This window comes from Nomascus leucogenys, chromosome 10 (assembly GCF_006542625.1).
Source record: "Nomascus leucogenys isolate Asia chromosome 10, Asia_NLE_v1, whole genome shotgun sequence".
NCBI classification, from domain to species: Eukaryota; Metazoa; Chordata; class Mammalia; order Primates; family Hylobatidae; genus Nomascus; species Nomascus leucogenys.
Genome location: NC_044390.1, coordinates 39,316,229 through 39,340,381, shown reverse-complemented (window position 1 = coordinate 39,340,381; position 24,153 = coordinate 39,316,229). Strand labels below are relative to the sequence as shown.

General features: G+C 38.1%; 1 protein-coding gene across 2 annotated transcripts in view; it reads left to right on the top strand.

Moving 5' to 3' along the window:
* HMGA2 (high mobility group AT-hook 2) overlaps window positions 1-24,153 on the top strand; it is a 140,967-nt gene that overhangs the window by 105,539 nt on the left and 11,275 nt on the right. Inside the window, exons 4-5 of one of the 2 annotated variants that reach the window (XM_030820039.1) lie at window positions 20,481-20,513; window positions 21,459-21,639. In XM_030820039.1, coding sequence (XP_030675899.1) covers window positions 20,481-20,513; window positions 21,459-21,533 — 108 coding nt within the window. In that variant the 3' untranslated portion in view covers window positions 21,534-21,639. Of the gene's footprint in view, window positions 1-20,480; window positions 20,514-21,458; window positions 21,640-24,153 lie in introns of those variants that run through there. The other variant, XM_030820040.1, reaches the window with a different exon arrangement.

Sequence of the window (24,153 nt, the reverse complement as noted above, 5' to 3'; positions counted from 1 at the left end):
TTGTTCAGCATCAAAGAAAAGGTTGTTTTATGGTTATTGGATTTTTTTTAACCCACATATTTCATGAAAGGGACTCAAGTCACTGGGTCTTTATATTCTTTTAAGTTATTTTTCTGCCCACAGCCCTTCTGCAAGCCATCTTGTTGAAGAGGGAAAACATAATTTCATTCTTTTTCTCTTCCTTTGAAGAAAAAAATTTAAGAGATTTAAATACCATTCACATTTTGGAACTTCCTTCTTTACCCCCTCCCGAAACCATCATCTCACAACTATGTAAAGCAATCAAATGTTGAAAGACTTAAGAGATTTTCAGTCCCATAAATATCCTTTATATACTTATAACTGCTCTACTTATCAAGGGCAACAAGAATGGAACCCAGGAGCTAACTAGGTTTATAGGTGTGTGTGTGTGTGTGTGTGTGTGTGTATCAGTATATCCAGATGTGTCCAAATGTACACGATATTTTTAGCATACAAATTGCTGATTAGGCATCTATGTCCCTTTCTTCTCTAAAACCTCTAACTGCATGGATCTATTAGTGGATGGGTGCCAGAATGACACAGTCAATGGAGGACTGAAATATTTACCAAACCCAAGAAATGAAGGTTTGTTTGAATAGTTTAAACTTGACAGGAGGCTGACACATGAGGATCACTTGAACCTAGGAGTTTGAGGCTACAAGGAGCTCTATGATCATGCCCCTGCACTCCAGCCTGGGCGATAGAGCAAGACCCTGTCTCTCAAAAAAATAAAATAAATTTGAGTAGTGTAAACTGTGTAAACTTGGATAGTCCAGTTACCTTCATTCTTTAATTGTTCCATAGCATATATTTGGCTTCAATGTCCAGGTTTTCGAGCACAAGAAATCTGCATTTTCATTCTAAGAAGTATAAAACAAGATAGTTATATTTCATGTAAGGTTCACATTAATTGTCATTGCATCTCTTCTTCCCAGAAGGAAGAGGCAGTGAGAGCTGGAGTCAAAACTGGGTACTGTAAATGCTCATCTAATCTTGGAATCTCAGAGGATATTAATTTTCCAGATAGTTGAGTTATTGCCTTCAAATTTTAACTTCAAATTTTGTTAATGCGGTTGTATATCAAAATTCAGCCAATGTGCATGATATGTGTATCTCAAACTACATTTATGAATTCACTGAATGTAATTTTATGTGTCTCTTGATAATGTTGAATTGTTAACATAAGCATCACTAGACTTGTCAAGTGGCAAAGATCATATTCTTTCATTCTTTCTTCCTTTCTCATTTCTTGAATGCTGGCTATATGCCAGGAACTATGTACCCACCCTGGTGCTTGGTGTATAGAAGGCACTCAATGAATGTATGTTGAATAAATGAAAAAAATAAATGAATAAACAAGTTCAATGGATAGTTAAAAGGATAGTTTCAATTCTGTAAACCTTAATTTGGGTGTAGGACCAGTCACAGTGCCATGACAGATAGAGCTATTTGGTGATAAATAGTGTGGAATGTATTTACCACCAGGCAGTAATGCCCTGTCCCTCCTTGAATAGTACTACAGATATGAGAGTGCTTTTTTAAATTTTTAATCATTGGCCACTTTCTCGTGAAATTGGAGGGAAACTGTGCAGCAACAGGACTCTGGGCATTGTGACAAGTCTACCGTCTACAAAATTTGTATTCAAGACAAAATCTAAAGCAGTCATCTTTCAAAAGGATGCCCTCACTTTCTAAAAAACAATTGTTGCAATGACTATAGCCAATGAGATTGTTCTTGCCACTACCATTCGAAACATCAGTGATGTTGGCATCTTGGGCACATACCACAGACACCAACTTGTTTTTTCTTTCCCACACCTCTGTCCCATATATGCTAAGTTTATTCTTGGGCTGTGACAGAGGAGCATTCCTTATCACTTTGAGAAGTTCAGCTAGGATATTTAGGGGATGAATTGCATTCTTACGAATTCTTTATCATGATTACACTCCTATCTAGTATAATGTGAAGGTAAAGTAGGGCCTTTGGAGGTAGACTAGCATAGGTTTGAAATGTTCCGTTCATTCATTATCAGCTGCCAAGAGTAACCTGGGGACATTTCCATGCTTTGTGAACATGGTGTCTTCATATACATGCTGATATACAGGAAAGACCTTTGCAGAACTCCATGAAAGTTTGCTTTTATTATTGTACCAAAAATTACATATACCTGACCAGACACAAAACTAAGCTATAAGTTTTCTTTAAGCCCCCTTAATATTTTGTCCTTTAAGCATAAGCGATGTTGCAAAGCACCCCTTTAATTTATCCTGTGTAAACAATCACTATAGTCTGCAAAATAGAATGCATTTCTTATGAAATCCATTTTGTAATAACATTTTGTATACTGAATGATGCATTCAATGAGTGAGGTAATTAATGCTAAAGGATAAAAAGATTAATTAAAAAATTGACCAAACTATACCTTGCTTCCTCAGTAGCTATGCATAGGTAAGTCTGTTATTCTGAAATTATGGTTGACTGAAAGAATAAATATAAAAGATAGTGGGAGGTATCCATCAAAAATGTCTTTATCTTTTTAAACACTGGTCTGCACCCTATAAGCGGTAAGCAAAAGTGACAATTTTTCCCTAATCACTAAATGTTTATTAACCATTTGTAAGAAGCGTTAACCTGTCCTTAATTTGTTTGAACCCATGGGGCCATGAACAAACACCATAATAGAGTGAAGAAAGCAATGCCAGCGTAGACCAATTTTATCAGTAATACAGAACTGTCCTGGGACAGAGTATGCCCAGATATGAGTTCTCAGAAAAAGCCACAGAACTCTTCTGTAAACTCCTATATCAACTATATCCTACCTCCTCTTCTGCCTCAGCCTGCAGTAGCAGAAAATGTTTACATGTGTTTGTATATTCACTGAAGAGTAGCCCTCAAAGAATAGGGAATTCTCACATCTTTTTAAAAAGGAGCCACTTAAAGAAAATACATTCTAAGTGCTTTAATTCAGATTTAAATGGTTACATGGCGAGATATTATTCCATATAATTGGAGTAATTGTGAATTTATACAGATTTTCAACAGTGGCACTGTGTAACCATTGATAAAATACAGGGGGGGGTGGGGGGATAAAACCAGTACTGCGTGGATCCAGTGACATTTTCGCATGCTCACTTTTTCCAGTTGTGTAGCAATGACCATATTCTCTAATAACATCAGCATACTTTTATGCTTCGGTCTTTTTCCTTTTCATTAGGAGAATACTGGAATTCATGCTATAGAATGGTTCCTTTTATGCCCCAGCCCACTTGTGCAACGACATTCCTGTGATTTTACTATCTAATATGTTGTGGCTATAACCAGAGAATGCAAAATCTGTCTTCCTGAGAGCCTTGGCTTCTATGTTTTCTACCAAATCATACCTCCATTTTCTCTATAAAGGCTGTTGGTACACCCACAAATGTCATCTGTTTGTGATGAGCAGAACTGAGGCACTTTTGTTCTGATGCTTAAATTTGTTCACATGAATAGAAGTTCCTCATTTGAAAGTGATTTGCACATAGGTTGAGGAACTGTGCATGAAATCACTCAACCTAGAGGCTGGCATTCTTCATGCTGCTGGCTGTTGATTTCTTCATCTTCTCCCTGAAGACCCTGCATGAGTGGTGAGTATCCATAACGGCACCAGGAGACCCAGACACCTCTGTGGCAGCCAAGCAGGTGTTACCCTGCAGGACTTAGAGGGATCTTAGGAGCAAGAGAAGGAAGGAGTGACTTCTCTCACCAGTGATCAGAGCAGAAAGTACAGAGCAGCAAGTTGCAGGTGCTGGCAGTGATGGCTTCTGCACTGAAGGGCAACCAAACCCTCCTATGTAACCCTGTCACCACAGCTCAAAGGGAGGCTTTCTTGCCCCCCAGTAGAAGGGAACTGACAGAGCCTGTATGGCTTTGCATCCTGAAGATACTGTAGTTGTTGCGTCTGTTGGGGAAGCATCAAGAAAATTAGATTGTTCCAACATTCAAGCTCTTCCATATTAGCTTTGTGTTCCATTTGATGTCAAACAATAGGTTGAAAAATTAGCTTAATTCTAAGCTTATATGTATATAGGGAATTTTATCAATTACTAGTACCATTATAACTTGTTAAACAGTGAACTTATAGTTGAATGTGATCTATTAGATGGCTGCTTAACATTTGCTCGAGAATAATCTATTAGTCATCTAAGCACAAAGTAGCTATTTGAAAATTTGTTGAGTAAATGACATCTCTTTGACAGAAATATCTGCATAGTTGCAGTGTGTTATACATGCTCGTTATAGCCTAACTACGTCTGTTTGAATTTGGGTTTTTCTTTTTTTTTTTTCTGTCTGCATAACACACATGCAGATATCATAGTGTGAATACTTACTGTTACAATCTTGGAGAAAAGTGTATCTCTTGACTCTTTAACAGCCTAAGCATACTAAAGGTAGTTTGTAAGCAACACATAACTTTGAACATGGAAAAATTGTTTGCTTTTAATGAAATTCTAATTTTGTAACTTGCTGAGAGTTATTTTTAGAGAGTGGTAACTTTTGAAGAAAAAGAAGCTTTTTTTTTCTTTTAAATCCTGAAATGTAATGGTAGTCATTAATTAAATTTTATAAAATAGATGTTCCTTTCAAAAGCAATCTCAGACAATAGTACATTTTAAAGTCTGGATTTCTTTCCCAGCAGCCCAGGGTGTTTTGAAGATAGGAGAACAAGGGAAGTACTTTAAGCTGTAAAGTCTTGCAGGGTAGCAGTTAAGTGCTTAAGGCACTGCATTCTTGATGCAGCGTCCTGTTACAGTAATATTACGAAAAAAAGCTACAAGGAATTCTCATACATGTCTAATACATATAGCTTTAATGTTCACATGGCTGGACCCATTCACAAATGGAATCTGTGGGTCAGATGTAGTTTGCAAGCCACTATTATTAAGCTGTTTTCCTTTTACTATTAAGTAATGGTTCCTTGTTAATATTATGAATGCGTGTGTTCTTTGCTCTCTCTGTAAATCTTTTGTTCCATTCATTTTTTTTTTTTTTTTGGCCTTACAGGAATGTGGGGGGAGGATATCCCTATCCACAAATCAAGTACTTTAAATAGCCAGGCTAGAGCCGAATGAAGGAAATCAGTCTAGATAACATCTTTGTGAAATGTATGCCTATGAACTCTGCGTCACACAATACAAAGGAAATTGCCATTGTCCTGCACAAGTTAGGTGAACAAAGCACATAAAAAATCCTGTTCTGGTTGCCATACATATTCCTGTGCAGCTGAAACTAGAATTCCAAAGGCCACAGAAATGGCAAGGCTTAAGTGGCTAATTTGCAAATCAGAGAGTGCAGGTTTTACATTGATAATACAGAGAGACCTGTAATCATTCATCACAGTGGTACTACATTTTTTGATACTGAACACTGCAAATCATAAACAATAAGGATTACATGACCACTGCTGCTACAGTGACTACTGCTGCCATCACCGCCACCCTCCCTAGTGCTATTAAATAATGCTTACTAAGTTCTTTCAGCCAGCAACTGTGCTATGTACTTTAGTGGCATTCATCATATTTAATCACCCCAGCAACCCAATGAGGAATCCACTTTATACAATTAAGGAAATTGAAGTTTAAATTGCTACCAGGTCACACAGCTTACCCATACCTGGTCTCATACTTGATCTCAGAGGTCTTTCTGGCCCCAAAGCCCTGTTCTTCCCCACTATCTTGAACTTCCTTTCCCTGTATGTGAAGGGAATGGAACTCACCAGGTACCAAGATGTCACCTCCTAACCCTTACAAAGCCCGGTGAGTTATTTGGAGGAGAATTTCTCCCAAGGCCAAAAGCTGTCCGTGTAATACTCCAAAGTAACTTCCATATCCTGGAAAGAACAACTATAATCAAAGATAGCACCGTACAAACATCCTTCCTTTATTCAAAAAAATTAATTTTTTTTTAAAAAGCTACCACCACCAACAGTTCTTCCCAAGATCAGAGATACCTGCACATCTGGCAATAAGCCCAGACATACCAAACTGTGTATTATCTAGAGCCAGGGACTTGAATACCACTGCATCTGCAGAGAGACAGGCATCTCATTTCAATAGACAACTTGTTCCTAGAGTGGGATACTCCCCTGCTGAACTGACAGGGAGCCGGAAGAGCGGCATGGAACAAAGAGAATAGTTATGACTGGGCAGCAGACGGCCCCAAGCACAACCCCAGGTTCTGCTCTTCTTCAACTTAACCAAGCAGAACTGCAGTTGACTCCCATTAAAAGTCAGTAGACATTTAGTCGGCTTCCAGAATGTGGGCAGAAGCTCATGTTAGTTATTTACTACCCATCTCTGGAATTCCTTTTGGACATGACCAATGAGTTACAGCTGGTCTTTAGGCAGTATGGCACACTCATTAACTAGCTGTCAGGAACAGCTACACCCTTTGGTCCACAAATCTGGATTTGCCAGAGGAAAATTCCAAACAGACCAGGAAGGCAAACACCACTGACACCATCTCCATAATAACTGTAAAACTGAAACATATACGTTCTACAAAGAGGGCTGTTCTTCTACCTCCTCAGAAACAATTTGACAAAGGCAAACACTTTATGCACTAGCCCTGGACAAACAACGCAAAGAAAAGTCTTGTGCAGCTGATTTTAGGGTCAAGAGGGCGCTTCTTACCAACCCTCAAAGACAAACCAGCACAGAGAATAGTAAAATGTGCAAAGCCAAACCAGTTGCTACTCTATCCATTCCCCAACTTCCTTTGTTCACAGAAAGTGACCCTCTCCATGGCCCTGGGGTAAATCTGATTTGTCCATGGTGGTCATGCTGGTCCCATTCCCCTTGCAAGGCAGGTCTGGCCTGTTAAAAAGGGCCATGAAATCTGCAGGGACTGTCAGAAGAGACTCTCTCCTTCTGCTGGACCTTGACATTTCTGGAAGTGCCACTATGAATGGACACTGCAAATTTTTTGACTCTGAAGGAAATAGACTGAGAATAAACGTCAACTGGAAGAGCAGAAAGAATCTGAAGCTCCGACATTTCTTGACCTACTGAATTTACCAACTTTAAACGTGCATCATCTCCAGGCTTTTTGTTATGTTAAGTAAATAATATCCTTATTATTAAATCAGTTTGAATTGGGGTTCACTGTTATACCCAAAAGCATACAGTAGGAATTATCTTTGGTGGGCTATTTGAGACTCGTCAGAATTCATTATCTACAGTCTTACAGATTGGTTGGATTTCCATTACCTCCTTACATACACTGATCTGCAGGAAATATAGGGAGATCAAATTATATTTAATATGTCTTTTAAAATATACTCATTTTCTTCTATCCACTTTTGGAACTCCAAAAAAGTAACTCTCTCATGCTAACAACTCCCTTGTTAGAGAAAAGAATTGTAGGTGTGTAAGCATTGTTTTCCCATGACAATGTTTTTTTAAATTATTTATTTATTTAGAGACAGGGTCTCACTCTGTCACCCAGGCTGGAGTGCAGTGGCACGATTACAGCTCATGGCAGCCTTGAACTCCCCAGGCTCAGGTGACCCTACTACCTCAGCCTCCTGAGTAGTTGAGACTGCTACTATCAAATGGGTAGCATGTACCATCACACCCAGCTGATTTTTGTACTTTTTTTTAGAGATAGAGTTTTGCCATGTTGCCCATGCCAGCCTCGAACTCCTAGGTTCAAGCCATCCTCTCACTTCATCCTCCAAAGCAGGTCACTGGGCCCCCCAAATCTAAGAGTCATGTCCAGGAATCAGCATTTCTAACAAGTACTCTTTTATGAGATATATGGAAGGTGTGACTTAGCGCTTGAGGAAGAAGAGCTAGAAGAGGAAGAGGACTTCTTCCAGGCAATGAGAGGCCTTAGAAATTATAGTTGGAAACCTTTTTTGAATATTTCTTCCAGAAGACTAGAAACACGGTAGGGACTGAGTGAGTCAGGTAGATGGCCAATTTCCCTGCTTTGGGAAGATTCTCCCTGAAATTTTCTATTGGTGTTATGGTCTGCTCAATGTTTGTAAACACAGCTTCTCTGATACTGGAGCATGAAGCAGTGTGTCGGTAGCTTTGACTAGTAATGTGCCTTAATGTGAATATGTATAAATATTATATGTACACACACACATGCACACATACAAGCTTTTTTTTTTTTCTTTTTGAGACTGAGTCTCAACTCTGTCACCCAGGCTAGAGCACAGTGGCGTGATCTCGGCTCACTGCAACCTCTGCTTCCCAGGGTCAAGCTATTCTTTTGCCTCAGCCTCCTGGGCAGCTGTGAATACAGGCACTCGCCACCACGCCTGGCTAATTTTTGTACTTTTGGTAGAGACGGGGTTTCACCATGTTGGCCAGGCTGGTCTTGAACTCCTGACCTCAGGTGATCCACCTGCCTTGGCCTCCCAAAGTGCTGGGATTATAGGTGTGAGCCACCACGCCTGGCCACATACAAGCTTTAAATGAAGTCTTTTAAATGACTTCCTCTGTATTTATATATCATAAGTAAAAAATAATGTCATGGATGGTAACATTGTAAAGAAATGAACACATGCACAGGAGCACCAGCCAGTGAACACAGAGACCATACTGGACAAGGGATTAAAGGCAAGAGACGTGGAGATTTCTTGAGTAGAAAGCCATGTGGATGGGAAGGGGAGAGATGTGATGATGTAGATGGGCCTGCATCATTATGGGAAAGGCTCGTATGGCATCTGTATGGGGAACAAGCATTTTTATTCTTCTCCATATTTTGGTCACAGACAATAACACATAATACATGAGGTTGTAAAGTCCAGAGATACAGGAACTGTGCCTGTATATTTTCTATATCATAGATACCACAGAATTTATAGCTAACATTTGTAACACAATAAAATATTATAGTAGGTGATAAACAAGAGAGAAAAAAGAAACAAAAATAAGTCATTAACATTTATCACAGATACTTTAGCCTTCATAGCCTTACCTGACTTTCTTTTCTATAGAGTTTTCAAAAGGAATAATAGAAATAAAAAGATTAAAGAAAGTATAGATAGATGGATATAGCTATAAATAAGAAGAGCAGGATAGGATTTCTACTTTTATAGAAATCTAGTGAGAAACAAGATGCTCTTTATATTTCTAAAACATCTTGAACTTTTTGATGAGAAAACTTTTTCAGAGCAAAGCTGTTATTATAAAAATAGTATTCTAGTGCTGATTTGTCCTTTAAATATATTAGAAACATTCTTTTGAACTAAGATCTTTTAAATTGTTACATTAAAATGCAGTTTTTCTCCTTATTTGGTCATTTTTCTTCTTAGTGAAATCATAGTCCAAGGAAGCTAGATTTTTATTATGTTTTTAAAAACAGATGCTATTTTTATAGATAAAAGAGGATGGTTGCCTATAACACTGATTTTCTTCATAAAAAAATAAGAAGCACAGAATATGCTGAATAATTGCCCAAAATTCTTTTCTGGGGCAGTGTAGAATAGTGGAAAGGGAAAAAGATGTGGAGCTATACAACCTGGGTGGGTGTTATAGCTTCATTATATGCTGGCCTTGAAATGTTTTGCAAGTCAATTACTGTCTTTTGGGTTCAGCTTCTGCATGCATGAATCTGAATGGCAATATTTCTGTACATGGATGTTGTAAGAGTTAAAATCAGTCAGTGCACTTTTAAATCACGTTACAAACTATGTGTCACTGTTATATGACACATACAAACTATGTGTCATTATCATCATATGATCGATATCAACAAAATGAAAATTCATGTCATCTCATCTTGAAATGAAAGAATGTTTGATTCCATGAATGTGATCGTGAAGCCGAGTTCAGAGAGACATTTCTGGAATATTCTATACAATGCTAAACAAAGATAAGCAGTTTTTAAGTTAACAGAATGCTGAACCCAGAATCATCCATTTTAGAGAAGTTGAGCTGAGTTAGGTAGTTCAAGACAGTTGCCTGAAGCTCCACTTAGGTTTGAGATGGAGTAGATTTAGAAGACAAGACGAATGAAGTATTTGATTTTCTAAAAAAGGGAATGGAGACATTTTAATTTACAGCTTCTGAGGAAAGGTCATCAATCCAGAGAAGACCGTGAAGGAAGGTCCAGGAAGAAGGTATCCTCTGGAAAGGCCAGGGTGTCAGGGCCACTGTAGAAGTGTAAGCATGTAGCAGAAAGAACTCACTTCACAACTGTTTAAAAACGTTAAGGATATAAGCTAATGTTCGGGAATAGTTAATGTTTCTCGGAGTGAATATTAAGCTTCCTCCAAGGAAAACAACTCAACTGCTAAAGTCAGCCCTAAACTAGTGCCAAGAAAATAGTGCTAAATTAGGATTCTAGGAGAGATATGACTCAGTTAAGTATCATAGAGCACTCAACCCATAAACTATCCATTTGTGGTCCTTGAGAACATAAGAAATTACAAATAAATGTACTGACTCTTTCCTTAAGGAAAAGAAATGCCTAAAATCATGATTCAGCTTTTTAAATTCAGTTTCCATGTGTAACTGTTATAGCTGCTGGGAAATACTTGTTAGTCAAATCATTTTGTAAAACCATTTTCAAATGTTTAGTCTAAGACCGGGCAAATGTTCTTGGGACCAAATAAATTTTCTGAGTATTGATTCTAAATCTCTTTAGTCAGAATGAAAGCACTAAGAACTGTTTTAAAAATCATATTATTTCTATAAGCTTATGGGCAAGCATACAAGAAAAGATATACATGTTACATGTCAAATTGTGTGTATCTAGTTCGAGTCCTGATCCGATTTCATATAATCTCTATCTGAATAATTGGCCACATGTCAAGAAGATGCATATCTTAAAGGGACTTTCAAGTGTATTGCCAATGTGATTGGAGTATTAACAACAAATTTGGATATTAATTCTTGGTAATCTCCAATAGCATCTAATTTCATTTCCATTATTTCATAGATGCCTCCTTTTCATTTAATATTGAGCATTAATTGGTCTTTATTTGGCTGGAGTTGACATTAGCTGAAGTTTGAACTTAGGCTATAGCATCTGTGCATATGTGTTTGATTTGTGAAAACCCAACAGCATGGCAGTTCAAATATTTATTCATTTTCTCGTGCTGGCTCTTAAGCACATGTGCATATGCAAAGTGACCTAGCTTTGTGAATGGTCATACACAGAGAAAAAGAAATACATATAGAATAAATAATTTGAGCCTTAAAAAAATGTATATATATATGTGTGTATACACATACATATATGTATAGCGTTCCTTTTTTGAAAACTTGTAGCATAAGGAAATAGGACTGAAACATTCATTATTTTCTACGAAGTAACATTAATCTCACAATTTTCACTCCACTTTTTGACTAAGGGTGGATTTTTCCCCTAAAATCTTAGAGAATCATAAAAATTGAGATGAAAAGTCGACTCCTGAGACTGTGTATTCCTTTACCCCACCTGTGTGTGACTGTTTACTTCAGACTGCTTTATGTTCCTCAGAGCACAACCATCTCCCGTAAAACAAAAATGCCTATTAAACTGCTGTAACTTGGGAGCACACCAGAGCATCCCCTTAACACTAACCATGGTTTGACAACACTATCCCCAAACCACATCTTTTGCTTTCTAATTTGTTAAGCTTAATTGTAATCTTTAACTTTCCAAAGTGAAGGCAAAGAAATTTTCTTGATGTATTTCTTTGTGATAGGGAAAAAGTGATACTTTTCTTCTACTTCGTCTTCAAATTTCTTCTGGAATTTTTTTTCAGTGACCTTATCTCTACTTTCTCATTTTCCCTATTATAAAGAAAATAGTCATCTCTTCATTCCTACATTTATCTTTTCCATATTTGATGACCACGCCTCCGCACACTTAAGAAAACATTGTAGGAAAAAAATATTAATCTAAAATTGTACATTGTACTCCAATATCTGTTCTTCATTTGTTTCCCCCATTAGACTCTAGGCTTCTTGAAAGATTTCTTCTTTGTTTTCTACACCCAGTTCCTGTCTGTCATATAGTTCAAATATCAATTAGTATTTGATGAGCCAGTGAACCACTTCATCAGGTCAGAATCTAGAAGGATGCATTTTGAAACTAATCATGACACTGTGATTTTTAAAGGGCTTCCCACTGATCTTTTCACTCCATTCCAAAGGTGTCTGAAAGGCACCAGAGGGAAGGCAAAAACTCCAAAGTATCAGCCCCCCAATCTGTTCTCATGAGTGCTGCTGTGGCTCATTGCCACACATACGCAGTCTGATGTTAATCAACACTAACTAGAGCAGCTTATGGCTATTCTCATCCTTGAGCAGATGAAACGAGGCCAGCAGCAGTGAGGGCACTTTGCTATAATAATCCAATAAATACTTTTGAAATGATGCTTACTTTTGTCTTTTGCATTAAAGTCTAAGCGCAAAGCCAAGTAGAATAGAAAATAAAGAACACTTCCCCTCTTCCACAATACCAAGCAGAAATTCCAGAGATTCTGCCAAAACTCCCCCATAGATTTATCACTTCTTAGGAGACTTTGTACAGAGAACTACAAAATCTCCTTTGCACCACAAGGGCCAGATGTGACTGTTGAATTGTAACCACCCGTAGCTACATGTGTACACACATTGCACAGTTATCTCTAAATGCACACAGGAGGCACAAGGAATGGAAGTTAAGACCTAACCTAGGCTTTTTCTAGGTTCAGAGAAAACTCTGACTAGCTACTCCTGGTAGATGGTTTCTGCTCTTTACCAAGGCCTCCCATCACTAGGGGGCAGGTTCATTCCCAACTTAGGAAGCACTAAAACAGAAAAGCTTTCAACCCCAGAAAAGTGGTGCCTAGAGGTGTGATTTGTATAGCTAGCTATAGCTGAGTCTCATCCTCACGATGCTGCATCAACATTTGATCTGAAATAAATCCTTCAAACTTCAGATATATCATATTCCTATCTAATTATCAAAATACATTCCTTAGGTACATTAAAACTTTTTGGTCACTTACTATTGTAGAATACCTCGAACTGAACTCCCCTATATCTGATCAATATCTGAGTTGACGATTAATTTTAAATTTAATTCAAAGTGACAGTTTTCATTCTAGACCTTCCTTGGATAGCCACAGAGAAGTGTTATGTACAAATTATTTCAGTCATCCAGTTTCAATGAAGAGGTAGAGTTCAGGTGGATTTGGAGTGGGTATGAGAATCTAGCCAGATGGCCACAAAGACAGTCCTGGTGCTCTGGGAGAAGAACCACAGCATAAGCAAGAAACTGGAACACCACACCTGGTATAGGCCAATCCCTCTTTTCACCACAATCTGGCAGCCTTTGGTAAAATAAGTGTAAGGGGAAGGATCCAGACTGGAGAGGAGTGAGCAGAAAAATTGAGTACAGGATCTCAGAAGGTACAAAAAGGTACGCAGAAGGTACAAAAATCTGTTGGCTAATACAGCCTAATGACAAGTCACAAAAATTACTTTTACTGAATTAGAAAGACCTTATCTTGATTGTACGGGATTAAACCATATGAAATTGCTGATAATTGATTGGTTTTGACCTACAAAAATGCCAGTTCATGTGGCTCAACCTGATAGTATGAGTCACACGGGGTGAATGCTATGAAGACCCTCTGCCTCCACCTATCCTGGTGATACAGGTCTGCAGGAGGATTTGCATCTAGAAATCAGAGATTTTTGTTTTTTGAGAGTCAGAGTCTTGCTATGTTGCCCATACTGGAATGCAGTGACTACTCACAGGTACGATCATAGCACACTACAGACTCAAGGGTCCTCTTGCCTCAGTCTCCCAAGTAGCTGGGACTAAAAGCATGTGCCAACATGCTTAGCCCTAAGATTTTTTTTTTTTTTTTTGCTTAACCTCCCCTGGAGCTCCAGTTTTTCATTGAGGGGCCTCAGGGGCATCCTGGGAGGGCAGAGATGGGTTGGAGTGGAGGCCACGTGAATAAGTCTCAGAAATACCATTTTGTCTGCTTTCTGTTGTAGGGTTCCACATAAGATCTAACATAAAAGGTGTGGGGGAGGTTCTTATGCTTTAAAAAAAAAAAAAATGATTCAAAGCCTCCAAAGCCTGAAGTTCACTTTTTGAAAAGTGACCCAAACACAAATCTTGACATTCTGGAATATTGAAGTTTTAAAACTGTAAATCTGGAGGAACATGAACAAGTATGTCCATCACATAATTTCGTTGAAAGGCAAATTCTTGATAATGGTCATCCTCCTTCAGCCAGGTAAATGTCAAATTCAAAGAAAATATATTCAGGACAGCACTGTGAAATTTCTGAGGATAAGAGCATATTTCACAGCACATAAATGAAAGTGGATCTCGGTGAATGTTCTATACAGAGAGAAAGGTTGTGGTTTGAACCTTTAAATAACTTTGGACAAAGGGTGAAGAAGGATATTGTTCTCACCACAAGTCAAAAGCTACTCCCATCAATGTGCCCAACCACACAAGTCGAGGCTGCTGCTGGCCTTGATGGTTCATGGCCATTTGGAGTGTTTGCAGAGAGACTTGATGATTACTTGTCTAGAATTTGCACTGTGTCTACTTATTCAATATTTTGGAACATTTTTTCTATAAATAACCAGTCAATTTTGTCTAGAAATCAGTGAAGTGATTAAGTAATAGGTCTATGTATTTATTGAAATGTTGTCCATATGGTAGGGATATATTCATCTGTCAGTTCAGGCAGATAAAACTGGCTACACTTGTGTGGATACAAACATGATCATAAACCTCACTAGTTCAATGAGCTGGCTTACATCTAAAGGACTCTTTTGCATAAACATCTTTAGTATGACACCATATTTAACTTAAAATTTTAAATAACAGATGATCCTGTGAGATGCTATTTTGTGAGGTGTGAAAGGCCCCCAAAATGTAAGTCTCACTGAGGAATTTTTATAGAAATTAGGGTTTTTACATTCTTTATTAGTAAATAGCTAGAAGATCTGTCTTATACTATATTGCTATGAGAATGGACAATAATCTACATGAAAAAAGATTATGCTATGGCACAGAAGTATACCTATTGGTTGAACAATGGTCATATGATTTTAAAACAAAATCATATGATATTAAAACAAAGTGGGCAAAATCACCTACTACTGCCTGGCAAGAAGCAAAGGATCTAATTATATTAAAATACTGCTGCTTACATTAAACCCAGAGACTCTTCTGCACAGACAGCCATGTGAAGGGATTCTTTCTTTCTAAGGTCAACTTAAGACCCTTTACATAATAATCATGCTTGCTTTACCATACACTGTGCCTAATTTTTTTTTTTAAATTAAGTTGGTAAGCTCAATTCAAGCCTCTTTTTATTTAATGTTTAGATTAGTACTAAAATGAACTACTAATGTCTGGGTACTTTGTTAGCAAGGATTTTCTTTCAATACCTACCAGAAGGAGTGGCTTAGCTGTCTGAGTATCAGCTTTAAAATACCTAGACTTCCTGGAACCGTAGATTGCATTCTTAGGAGGGCTGAGGAACTTCTTAATTGTTCTGAAATAGGTGGAATGGCAGACCATTTCCTACACAAGTGTCGTTCTACAAAATCTTAAAAATCCAAATACTCTGTGGATTTTAAAAATTCAGTAACTTTTTTTCTTCCATTTGGAGAAATGCTCATTTGCTGTATGACCTCGGAAATCCAAAAATATGTCCTTTCCTTTTGCTTATCCTCTACAGTTTCTTAGCATGTTGTACCCTAAGCTATTTGTATATACTTTAACAATGATATTTATTTGCTTAAGCATTATACTTTCAATTGTGGCTGAGCTAGTCCATTCTAAGGGCTAGACTGCAGAGAACTACTCACTGAAATCCATGTGGTTAGAAAGAGCCCTTTTAATCTTCACGTGATATGTTTAACTCATGGGGTCTTTGAGTTCTCACCATTTTTTTTTCTTTTGAGGCAGAGTCTTGCTCCGTCACCCACGTGGGAGTGCAATGGTGTGATCATAGCTTACTGCAGCCATAACCTCCTAGGCTCAAGCAATCCTCCCACCTCAGTCTCCCGAGTAGCTGGGAGTACAGGCATGCACCACTACACCTGGCTAATTATTTTTAATAGAGATGAAGTCTTGCTAGGTTGCCCAGGCTGGTCTCAAACTCGTGAGCTCAAACAATCCTCTCAAAGTGCTGAGATTACCGGCATGAGCCACCACACCTGGCCACAGTTTTAACATCTATTAATCCAAAACATTTCCTCAAAGTCCTTTGGTGATTTTGTCAATGCTGCTATGGATGTTTTGTTCTGGGAGGAAGCTCTGTTTCACCCCATTGTATTTTAGAAGTTTCAATGCAACTATGGAATGAGGATTTTCATTACAAGCTTTTCGAAAGGTGCAATAGTCTCAACATAATGAACTCAAAATCTCAGTGCATTGAAGGGTTTGCATGCCAAGTTGACGAAGTGCCTAAATTGTGTAAACTCCCTATGTGCACACTTAGAATTGGATCATCAGATTTGTCTAAATAACTTGAAAGGCTTTGCTATCTGTTCACTGAACAGTCATCATGATGTCCACACCTTTAAGAGGGACTCAGCCCCTCCACAACTGATAATGAAGGAAGAATCTCCAAGTGAGGTGAGGCAGCTGGACTTTGCAGGTCTGACTCTTGTCCCCTGGGATTCACTTTTCATCAGCAACCTGGAGGAATCAGAACTAGGCCCTGCTGAACAATCTGGAGATGAAAATCAAAGCCGGGAAGTACAGCTTCTCCTGGATTGGATCTCGATTTGACTTTTTTCTTTTTTCTTTTTTTAAGGAACAGACTGGGTTTCTTCGGAGCATTATATCAGGGATTAAGAGAATCAGTAGACTCGGGTTGTTTTAGTTTTAGAAAAAGATCTCAGAAGATTATTTAAATTCCCTATGCCTTGGTTTCCCTGTGAGAAAATGAAAACAGTAAGGCCTGGACCCTCCCAGTAACAAAGGGGCAGATGTTAAAAATATAAAGGATTCTAGCTTTTATATAGGAAATGCATGTGCAAAATATTACTCATTTATTAAGGTACATGAAAATTTACTGTTAACAACACAGAAGACTAATATGTATCATTGATGTTATTCAGGTCTTATAAAACTCCAGTGGCCAGTCGTGTTTTTAATGCCAAGAACCCCGAGGAGCAACTGGTTTCTAAGAATCAACACTTAGTTCTGAGCCGAGAGATGCCCCAAGGAAGATAAGAGACTTACAGTTTGTTTGGCGTCCAAAAAGCTTTCCAGACAGCAGTTTGTTTCCTTTCCCTTTTTATGAATGGTGGTAGTATTATGCTTCAGTCTGCGTTTTCTACCAAAGCCATTCATAAAAATAAAAACAAAACAAAATAACAACAACAAAAACTTTCTCGGCACAGTCTGGAGCCATTGGGTGCCAGAGGCTGGGAAAACATCCTGGCAGCCATAACCCCAACCAACATTGAAAGTATTCAAGGGTCTGTTTGTTTGGTGGTCTGAAAAGTATGAAGTGCTGTGTCTGAGGGTAGCTGGTAGAAGTTCCGTGACACGGACTAGGCCAGGAGCCAGGGCTGGCAGAGATTCAGACATTGTCTTTCCCCTCATTGAAGTGTCAGGACCTAATTCATGGAAAATTGGGTGAGCTGGCAGCCCTTTCAGAGGATTTCATTGAGCTGCAGTGTGCAGGAGTCACATGAATGCAGGAGCCTCAGCCAAAAAAGGAGGGGGATTTCTGAGCAGTAGGAACCAGTCAGCCTGCAAGAATGTGTGTGGATTTGAAACGGTTTGGGAGTAAACATGTGTACAGGTGTAATCGACAGGGAAAAAGGGGAGGAAGACGAGTGCTCTCTTCTTCCAAATGACCCTTTGGAAATGAATCCTCTATTAGCCCACGCTTTTGTGTCCTAAGAGGCAAGAAGTCCTCATCGTTCTTGGTTCGATTTCCCCTGGAGAAAATATCATCTCAAAACTTGGGCTTTTGTGATGACGTCATCTTTACTGTGATTTAAAGTCAAAGGGAAGAACGTCTTTTCTTTTGAGCAAAAGTACCTTGCCATTTATTTTATTTTTATCCTGTCCATCTAAAAAAAAAAAGTTCTGATGATTTTTATATGGAATTTTTAATGTACCAGCAATAAACCACTGTACCACTGAGAGGAATTCTGAGAGGAAGGGGCTCTCAGAATGAATGAACAGGGGCTAGTGAATAGTGAACGTATCCTAACTGCTGTTATTTGGGAGAACTGTAGCAATTTTATTTTTCACTGGTGCAAGAAAGCATGTCACTATCCACATCAGAGTACCTCAGGTGTACTCACAAATCTCAGTGATGTGTAGATACAATAATACATGCCTATATTCAGACATGAGAGTGAGGACTGGAAGTAAATAATCCATCGAAAAGCTTAGGCTTCAAATCCATCTTTTATAATGCCAAAGTAATAACAAGTATTTTCTAATACTCTATTGGAAAGTTAGGCAGGCAGAAAAACATTCCCTCGGATGTTTCACACAAAAGAGGAGAGTTGCCCGGGCGCGGTGGCTCACGCTTGTAATCCCAGCACTTTGGGAGGCCGAGGCGGGCGGATCACGAGGTCAGGAGATCGAGACCACGGTGAAACCCCGTCTCTACTAAAAATACAAAAAATTAGCCAGGCGTGGTGGCGGGCGCCTGTAGTCCCAGCTACTCGGAGAGGCTGAGGCAGGAGAATGGCGTGAACCCGGGAGGCGGAGCTAGCAGTGAGCCGAGATTGCGCCACTGCACTCCAGCCTGGGCAACAGAGCGAGACTCCGTCTCAAAAAAAAAAAAAAAAAAAAAGGAGGAGAGTTTTGCTCTACACATGCAGTAGATATAGATATAACAAAATATAACACAATATTCTTCCTCTGATACCATCAAGAAACTGAACAAACTCACAGAATTATTTGCAAATCATAAGGGACTTGAATGCAAAACATTAAAAGAACTCTTACAACTTTGTTATGAAGAGATAGCAAATTTTTTTTAAATGGGCAAAGGATTTAAATAAACATTTCTCCCCAGGAGACATATAAATGGCCAATAAGCACATGGAAAGATGCTCAACATCATTAGTTGTGAGAAAAATTCAAATTGAAACAGCAATGTTGTTTAACTTTGCACCCATTTGGATGTCTGTAAGCAAAAAGACAGGCAATAACAAGCATTGGCATGTATACGGAGCAATTGGAACTCCAGTTTCATTGCTGGTGGGACTGTAAAATGGTACAGCTGCTTTAGAAAGCTGTCTGGCAGCTCCTCAAAAAGTGAAACAAAGAATTACAATATGAACCAGTGATTCCACTCCCAAGTATATACCCAAGAATGAAAACATGTTCGCACGAAAACGTGTATATAAATGTTCATAGTAGCATTATTCATAATAGCCAAAAGGTGGAAGCACCCCAGATGTCCACCAACTAATGAATGGATAGGTAAAATGTGGTATATCCGTACAAGGGAATATTATTTAGTATAAAAAGGAATGAACTGCTGATGCTGCCACATGGATGACCCTAGAAAACCCTAGGCCAGTGAAAGAAGCCACACACAAAAGACGCTACATATATTGTATGATTCCACTTACATGAAATGTCAAGATAGGTAAATTCGTACAGACAGAAAGTAGATTCATGGTCACTTAGGCATGGGAGGTGGCTAGGGACATGGAGGGTAGTGGGGAGTAACCACCAATGTGTACAAGATTTCTTTTAGAGGAGATGGAAGTGTTCTAAATTAGACTGTGGTGATGGTTGCACAATCCTGTGAATACACTAAAATATACTTTAAATGAGTGAATTCTGTGGTATGTAAATTATGTCTCAATGAAGGTGTTTTAAAAAAATAAAATATTAACAAATTAGGTACCTTCACTCCTCAGTTTTGTGATATATAGGCTAAAAACAAAGTGAATCAAACAGTTAAGTTTCTTTCAAGCTAGTTGGCTTGTATGCCAGAATTTAATTGGGAATTGTTTTCACTGAGATAACCTATGTTGTATTTCCTTAATATAGAGAGATCATGAATAAACAGTTTTCTTTTTTTTGAGATAGCATGTTGCTCTGTCACCCAGGCTGGAGTGCAGTGGCATGATCACGGCTCACTCCAGCCTTGACCTTTCTTGGCTCAGGTGATCCTTCCATTTAGGCCTCTGAGTAGCTGGGACTACAGTTGCAACGCCACCATACCCTGTTAATTTTTGTACTGTTTGTAGAGTCAGGGTTTCACCATGTTGCCCAGCCTGGTCTAGAACTCCTGGGCTCAAGCCATCCATCTGCCTCTGCCTCCCAAAGTGCTGGGATTATAAGCGTGAGCCACCATGCCTGGCCAAGTATAAACACTTTTAACGTTTGATATACCAGTTGAACTTTATACTTTCCTCTTTTCTTTGCAGACAAGTATCTATATTTAAAATATGCACACCTAATTTTTTCTATAATGTATATTTTCTTTTAAAATATATCTTTTTCTTTTCCTCCTTAGCCACAACAAGTTGTTCAGAAGAAGCCTGCTCAGGTAAGACATAGTCATTAATTCTTCTCTCCCAATTAATACAAAAAGTGAAATATGTACTGAAAAATGTCCCCAAACTAAACCTTATTTTGCATTTTCTTAATTTTGATTATTGTCTTGCAGTATTCCTGAAAATGTGTTGTAGCCTTCAAAGTCAGGAATATATAGTCTGCAATCATACCATGAAAACCTCCCAAAATGTAAGGTCTTAAGTGTACAAAGCAAATATAAATTCTTTTAAAAATAAAACTATTTTATTACATTGCCTCATATGTAAAACAAATATTTAATCTTATCCTATATTTTACCAATTCTTAAACATCAAATTTTGTCCTTCCAACTGACTGTCTATATTCTGTTGACTTGACACCAGACTTATATTTAATGATTCATGACTGGAAACATATTTCTTCATTGAACCATTTCATAATATTTGATGATCCCAAAACACTTCAAAGAATGCTGGAATACTTGGAAATTAAGTTATACTAACTTGCAGACTGATGCATTCTTAGATCTTATTTAAATAACTGAATCACAGTCTCTGAAGTTTTTGGCAACATCAAATTGGGAAATAGCTCTATGTCTCTTGCCCCATATTCCTGGAGCACCTTGTCCTCACTATAATCTATACATAGAAACATTAAAAAAACATATTTATTGAGGAAGCATATCTTGAAGTAAACAAAACTGAAGTATAAGTTATCCAGGATTGCTAATAATGTGAGCCATTATTAAAGTATAAGAATGTCCTGCTGTTCTCTTCCCTTCTTGATGTAAATAGTCATTGGAGATCTAGGTGGTATCATGCTGAACCTGCCAAAATAAGTAGTGACCAGTGTCATGAGCTATCAAATTAAGTAGAACTCTTTCATGTAATTTTAAGTATCCATGAAATCTTTTTCCCTAGAAGTCTTTACAAATCTACCTTGCATCCTATTTTCTTAGGTCAATGTTGCCTTGCCTGGGAAGGACCACCCGGGCAATCTTATATATCTACTATTCTCTAAAAATGCCACTTAGAAGAGAACTGAAACTTCCAAACACATGAAAGGATCCAGGGAAAGTGTCTTCAAACAATTACATATGAGCTTTAAGTGGAATAAAAACAGAGTTGCCATGAAAAAAATCATTATCATTGCTGCTCCCATACCTAAAAGCTAAGAGTGGGAGAGGGGTGCTAAAAAGACCCAGTGTTTGTGTATCTTTAAGCAATATTTAAAAATATATATATATAAACAAAAACTTGACATTTTAAGTAGGAGAATCCAAATATATTTAGCCTCTCCTCCTTTATCTGTACAAAAATCAAGAGAAAGTAAATTGATAATTCTGTGCATTTGAGTCAAAGGATGAGGCAGAGTTCACATTTGCATCACAGGCTGTGAACTATAGATTAATAACTTTATGTGGTTTGTTAATATTGATTCAGCCCCTTGTGCTTAGTGTCATAGGGAAGATAAGTCAAACAAAGAAAAACAGTCACTGCATCTGAGAAATGTATTTATATGTATATGCCTGTGTCCTATCCAGTGGTATGCTGGAACCAGCCCTTGTGAGCAAATAGTGAACATCTCTTCTGAATTCCGTGTTCAGTGATGTCAAGTAGGTAGCTTGAAATCCACTATGGTGGGAGTATTTACACCATGGAAAGTGACAAATACTACAAATCAGGACTTTTTTTTTCCTGAGGAGCAAGTAGTTAAACATTTACCTCCCCAGCATGGCCCCACTCTTCAGCGATTCTGTTTATTTGGTCTGGAGATCCATCAGTGTTTTTTATGAACTCCCTAAGTGAGTTTAATGTGCAACTAGAGATGAAGACACTCCGTGAAAACGTGAGATGTCTGAACATTTGTTGAGCAAGTGACCACAGAATGTCAATGTGTATGGGACACACAAGGGATACAGATGAATGAGTGGAATGCCTCAGGTTATCAAGGGGATGATAAGACTGGAATTTTCTTGTTTTGTTTGATTTTGTTGTTGTTGAGTTGCAGAAGGGAAAATTGAAACGTAAATTAAGGGAAAGAAATTACAGATGAGATGAATGGCATATACAAAGGTAGAGAGGCAAGAACAAATATATCATAGGTGGAGATTATTAATGTGGCTACAACTGATTGCAAGTTGGACATTAATACATCAAGAAATAATATAAGTGAAATCACAGTTTTTTTCCCAAGAGAATCCAGAATCTCAAAGAAGCCACAAGTGGATTGAGTTGATCTTCAAGGATCAATCTGGCTATCTTACAGACCCTGTTCCAGATTTGCCCTTTATAGGAGAGTTCAGACTCAGAATTATAAAAAAGAACATGAGTTCATTGGGCTACCTAATTTATATTGTCTAATGACACAGTGATGAATTATATAAACATGAAAACTACGTGAAAGTTCGTGGAGGATAATGTAAATTTTACACTACATTCAAAAGAATCTCTTCCTTTTCCATCTGTTTCTTTCAAAATACCCTCCCAGATGGCTTTCCCGTGTGGCAATCTGGATTAACTCAGCCTCATATCCTTCCTTCAACAGCACTTTGAGGGGTTACATTCAGAATCACTTTTGAGGTGGTAAAAATTTTAGCACAACTAAATATTTTACATCTAAAGAAAAGGGCTCGGCAGTGTGTAAACAGACCTACGTTTTTCTTTCTGGCCCCATCACTGGGCTACTTAATTTCTCTTTGCTCTATTCATCTAGGAAATGGGATAATAGTAATGCCTTTTCCCATACTCCCAAGAACATTACAAGAGATTCATAATTATATAAATTCCAGGTAGCATTATTACATTCTGACTTATTTTTGACTGTTAAGTGTTTCATTTCCAGAGATTTATAGTCTCAAAAATTCTAGAATCCTGATTTATTCCGAAGTACTTCCTCTTTAATGTCAAGTGTTTTCATTGAATGTTTTTTAAGGCAGGAATTTTTTAGCTGGAGGAAATTTTCTAGTAATTGCTCCATCCTATCATTAGGACTAAAGCATTCAGAATCATCTTCCTAGCATTTATGTCACATGTATACAGAATTACAAAGGCTCCGTGGTGAAGTATCCTCATACTGCCCAAGGCTGAAGTCTCCTCAGAACTTCAAGAATGGCCCTTGTTGAACCTGGGGTACAAAGTAGCAGGGTTTATTCTGAGGAGACAAATTCAGAATTATGATAAATCTCAGCACCTACATACGCACTTGTGTTTGTGTATACAAGTACATGCATCTAGAGAGAAATAAAAAGTGAAGGACCACCCTGTTGCTGGGGTTTGTGTTTGGGAAATCCACCAGGTGTCATCAGCTGCAAACATCAAGTGTGTCCCATAATCCTAATGGGAGAGTTAATAATCTCTTAAAAATCGAAAGGGGAAAATCTGTAATATGCACGTCAACTTTTTTCTAAAATTCCAAAACCAATGAAAACAGCTTATAAAATAACTCTACTATATTTCCACTTCAAGTGATAAACAATAAATTGAAATTAGCTAATTAGAAATAAATAGAAATGAGGCTGGGTGTGGTGGCTCACGCCTGTAATCCCAACACTTTGGGAGGTCAGGAGTTCGAGACCAGCCTGGCCAACATGGTGAAGCCCTGTCTCTACTAAATACACAAAAATTAGCCAGGCGTGGCAGTGGGCACCTATA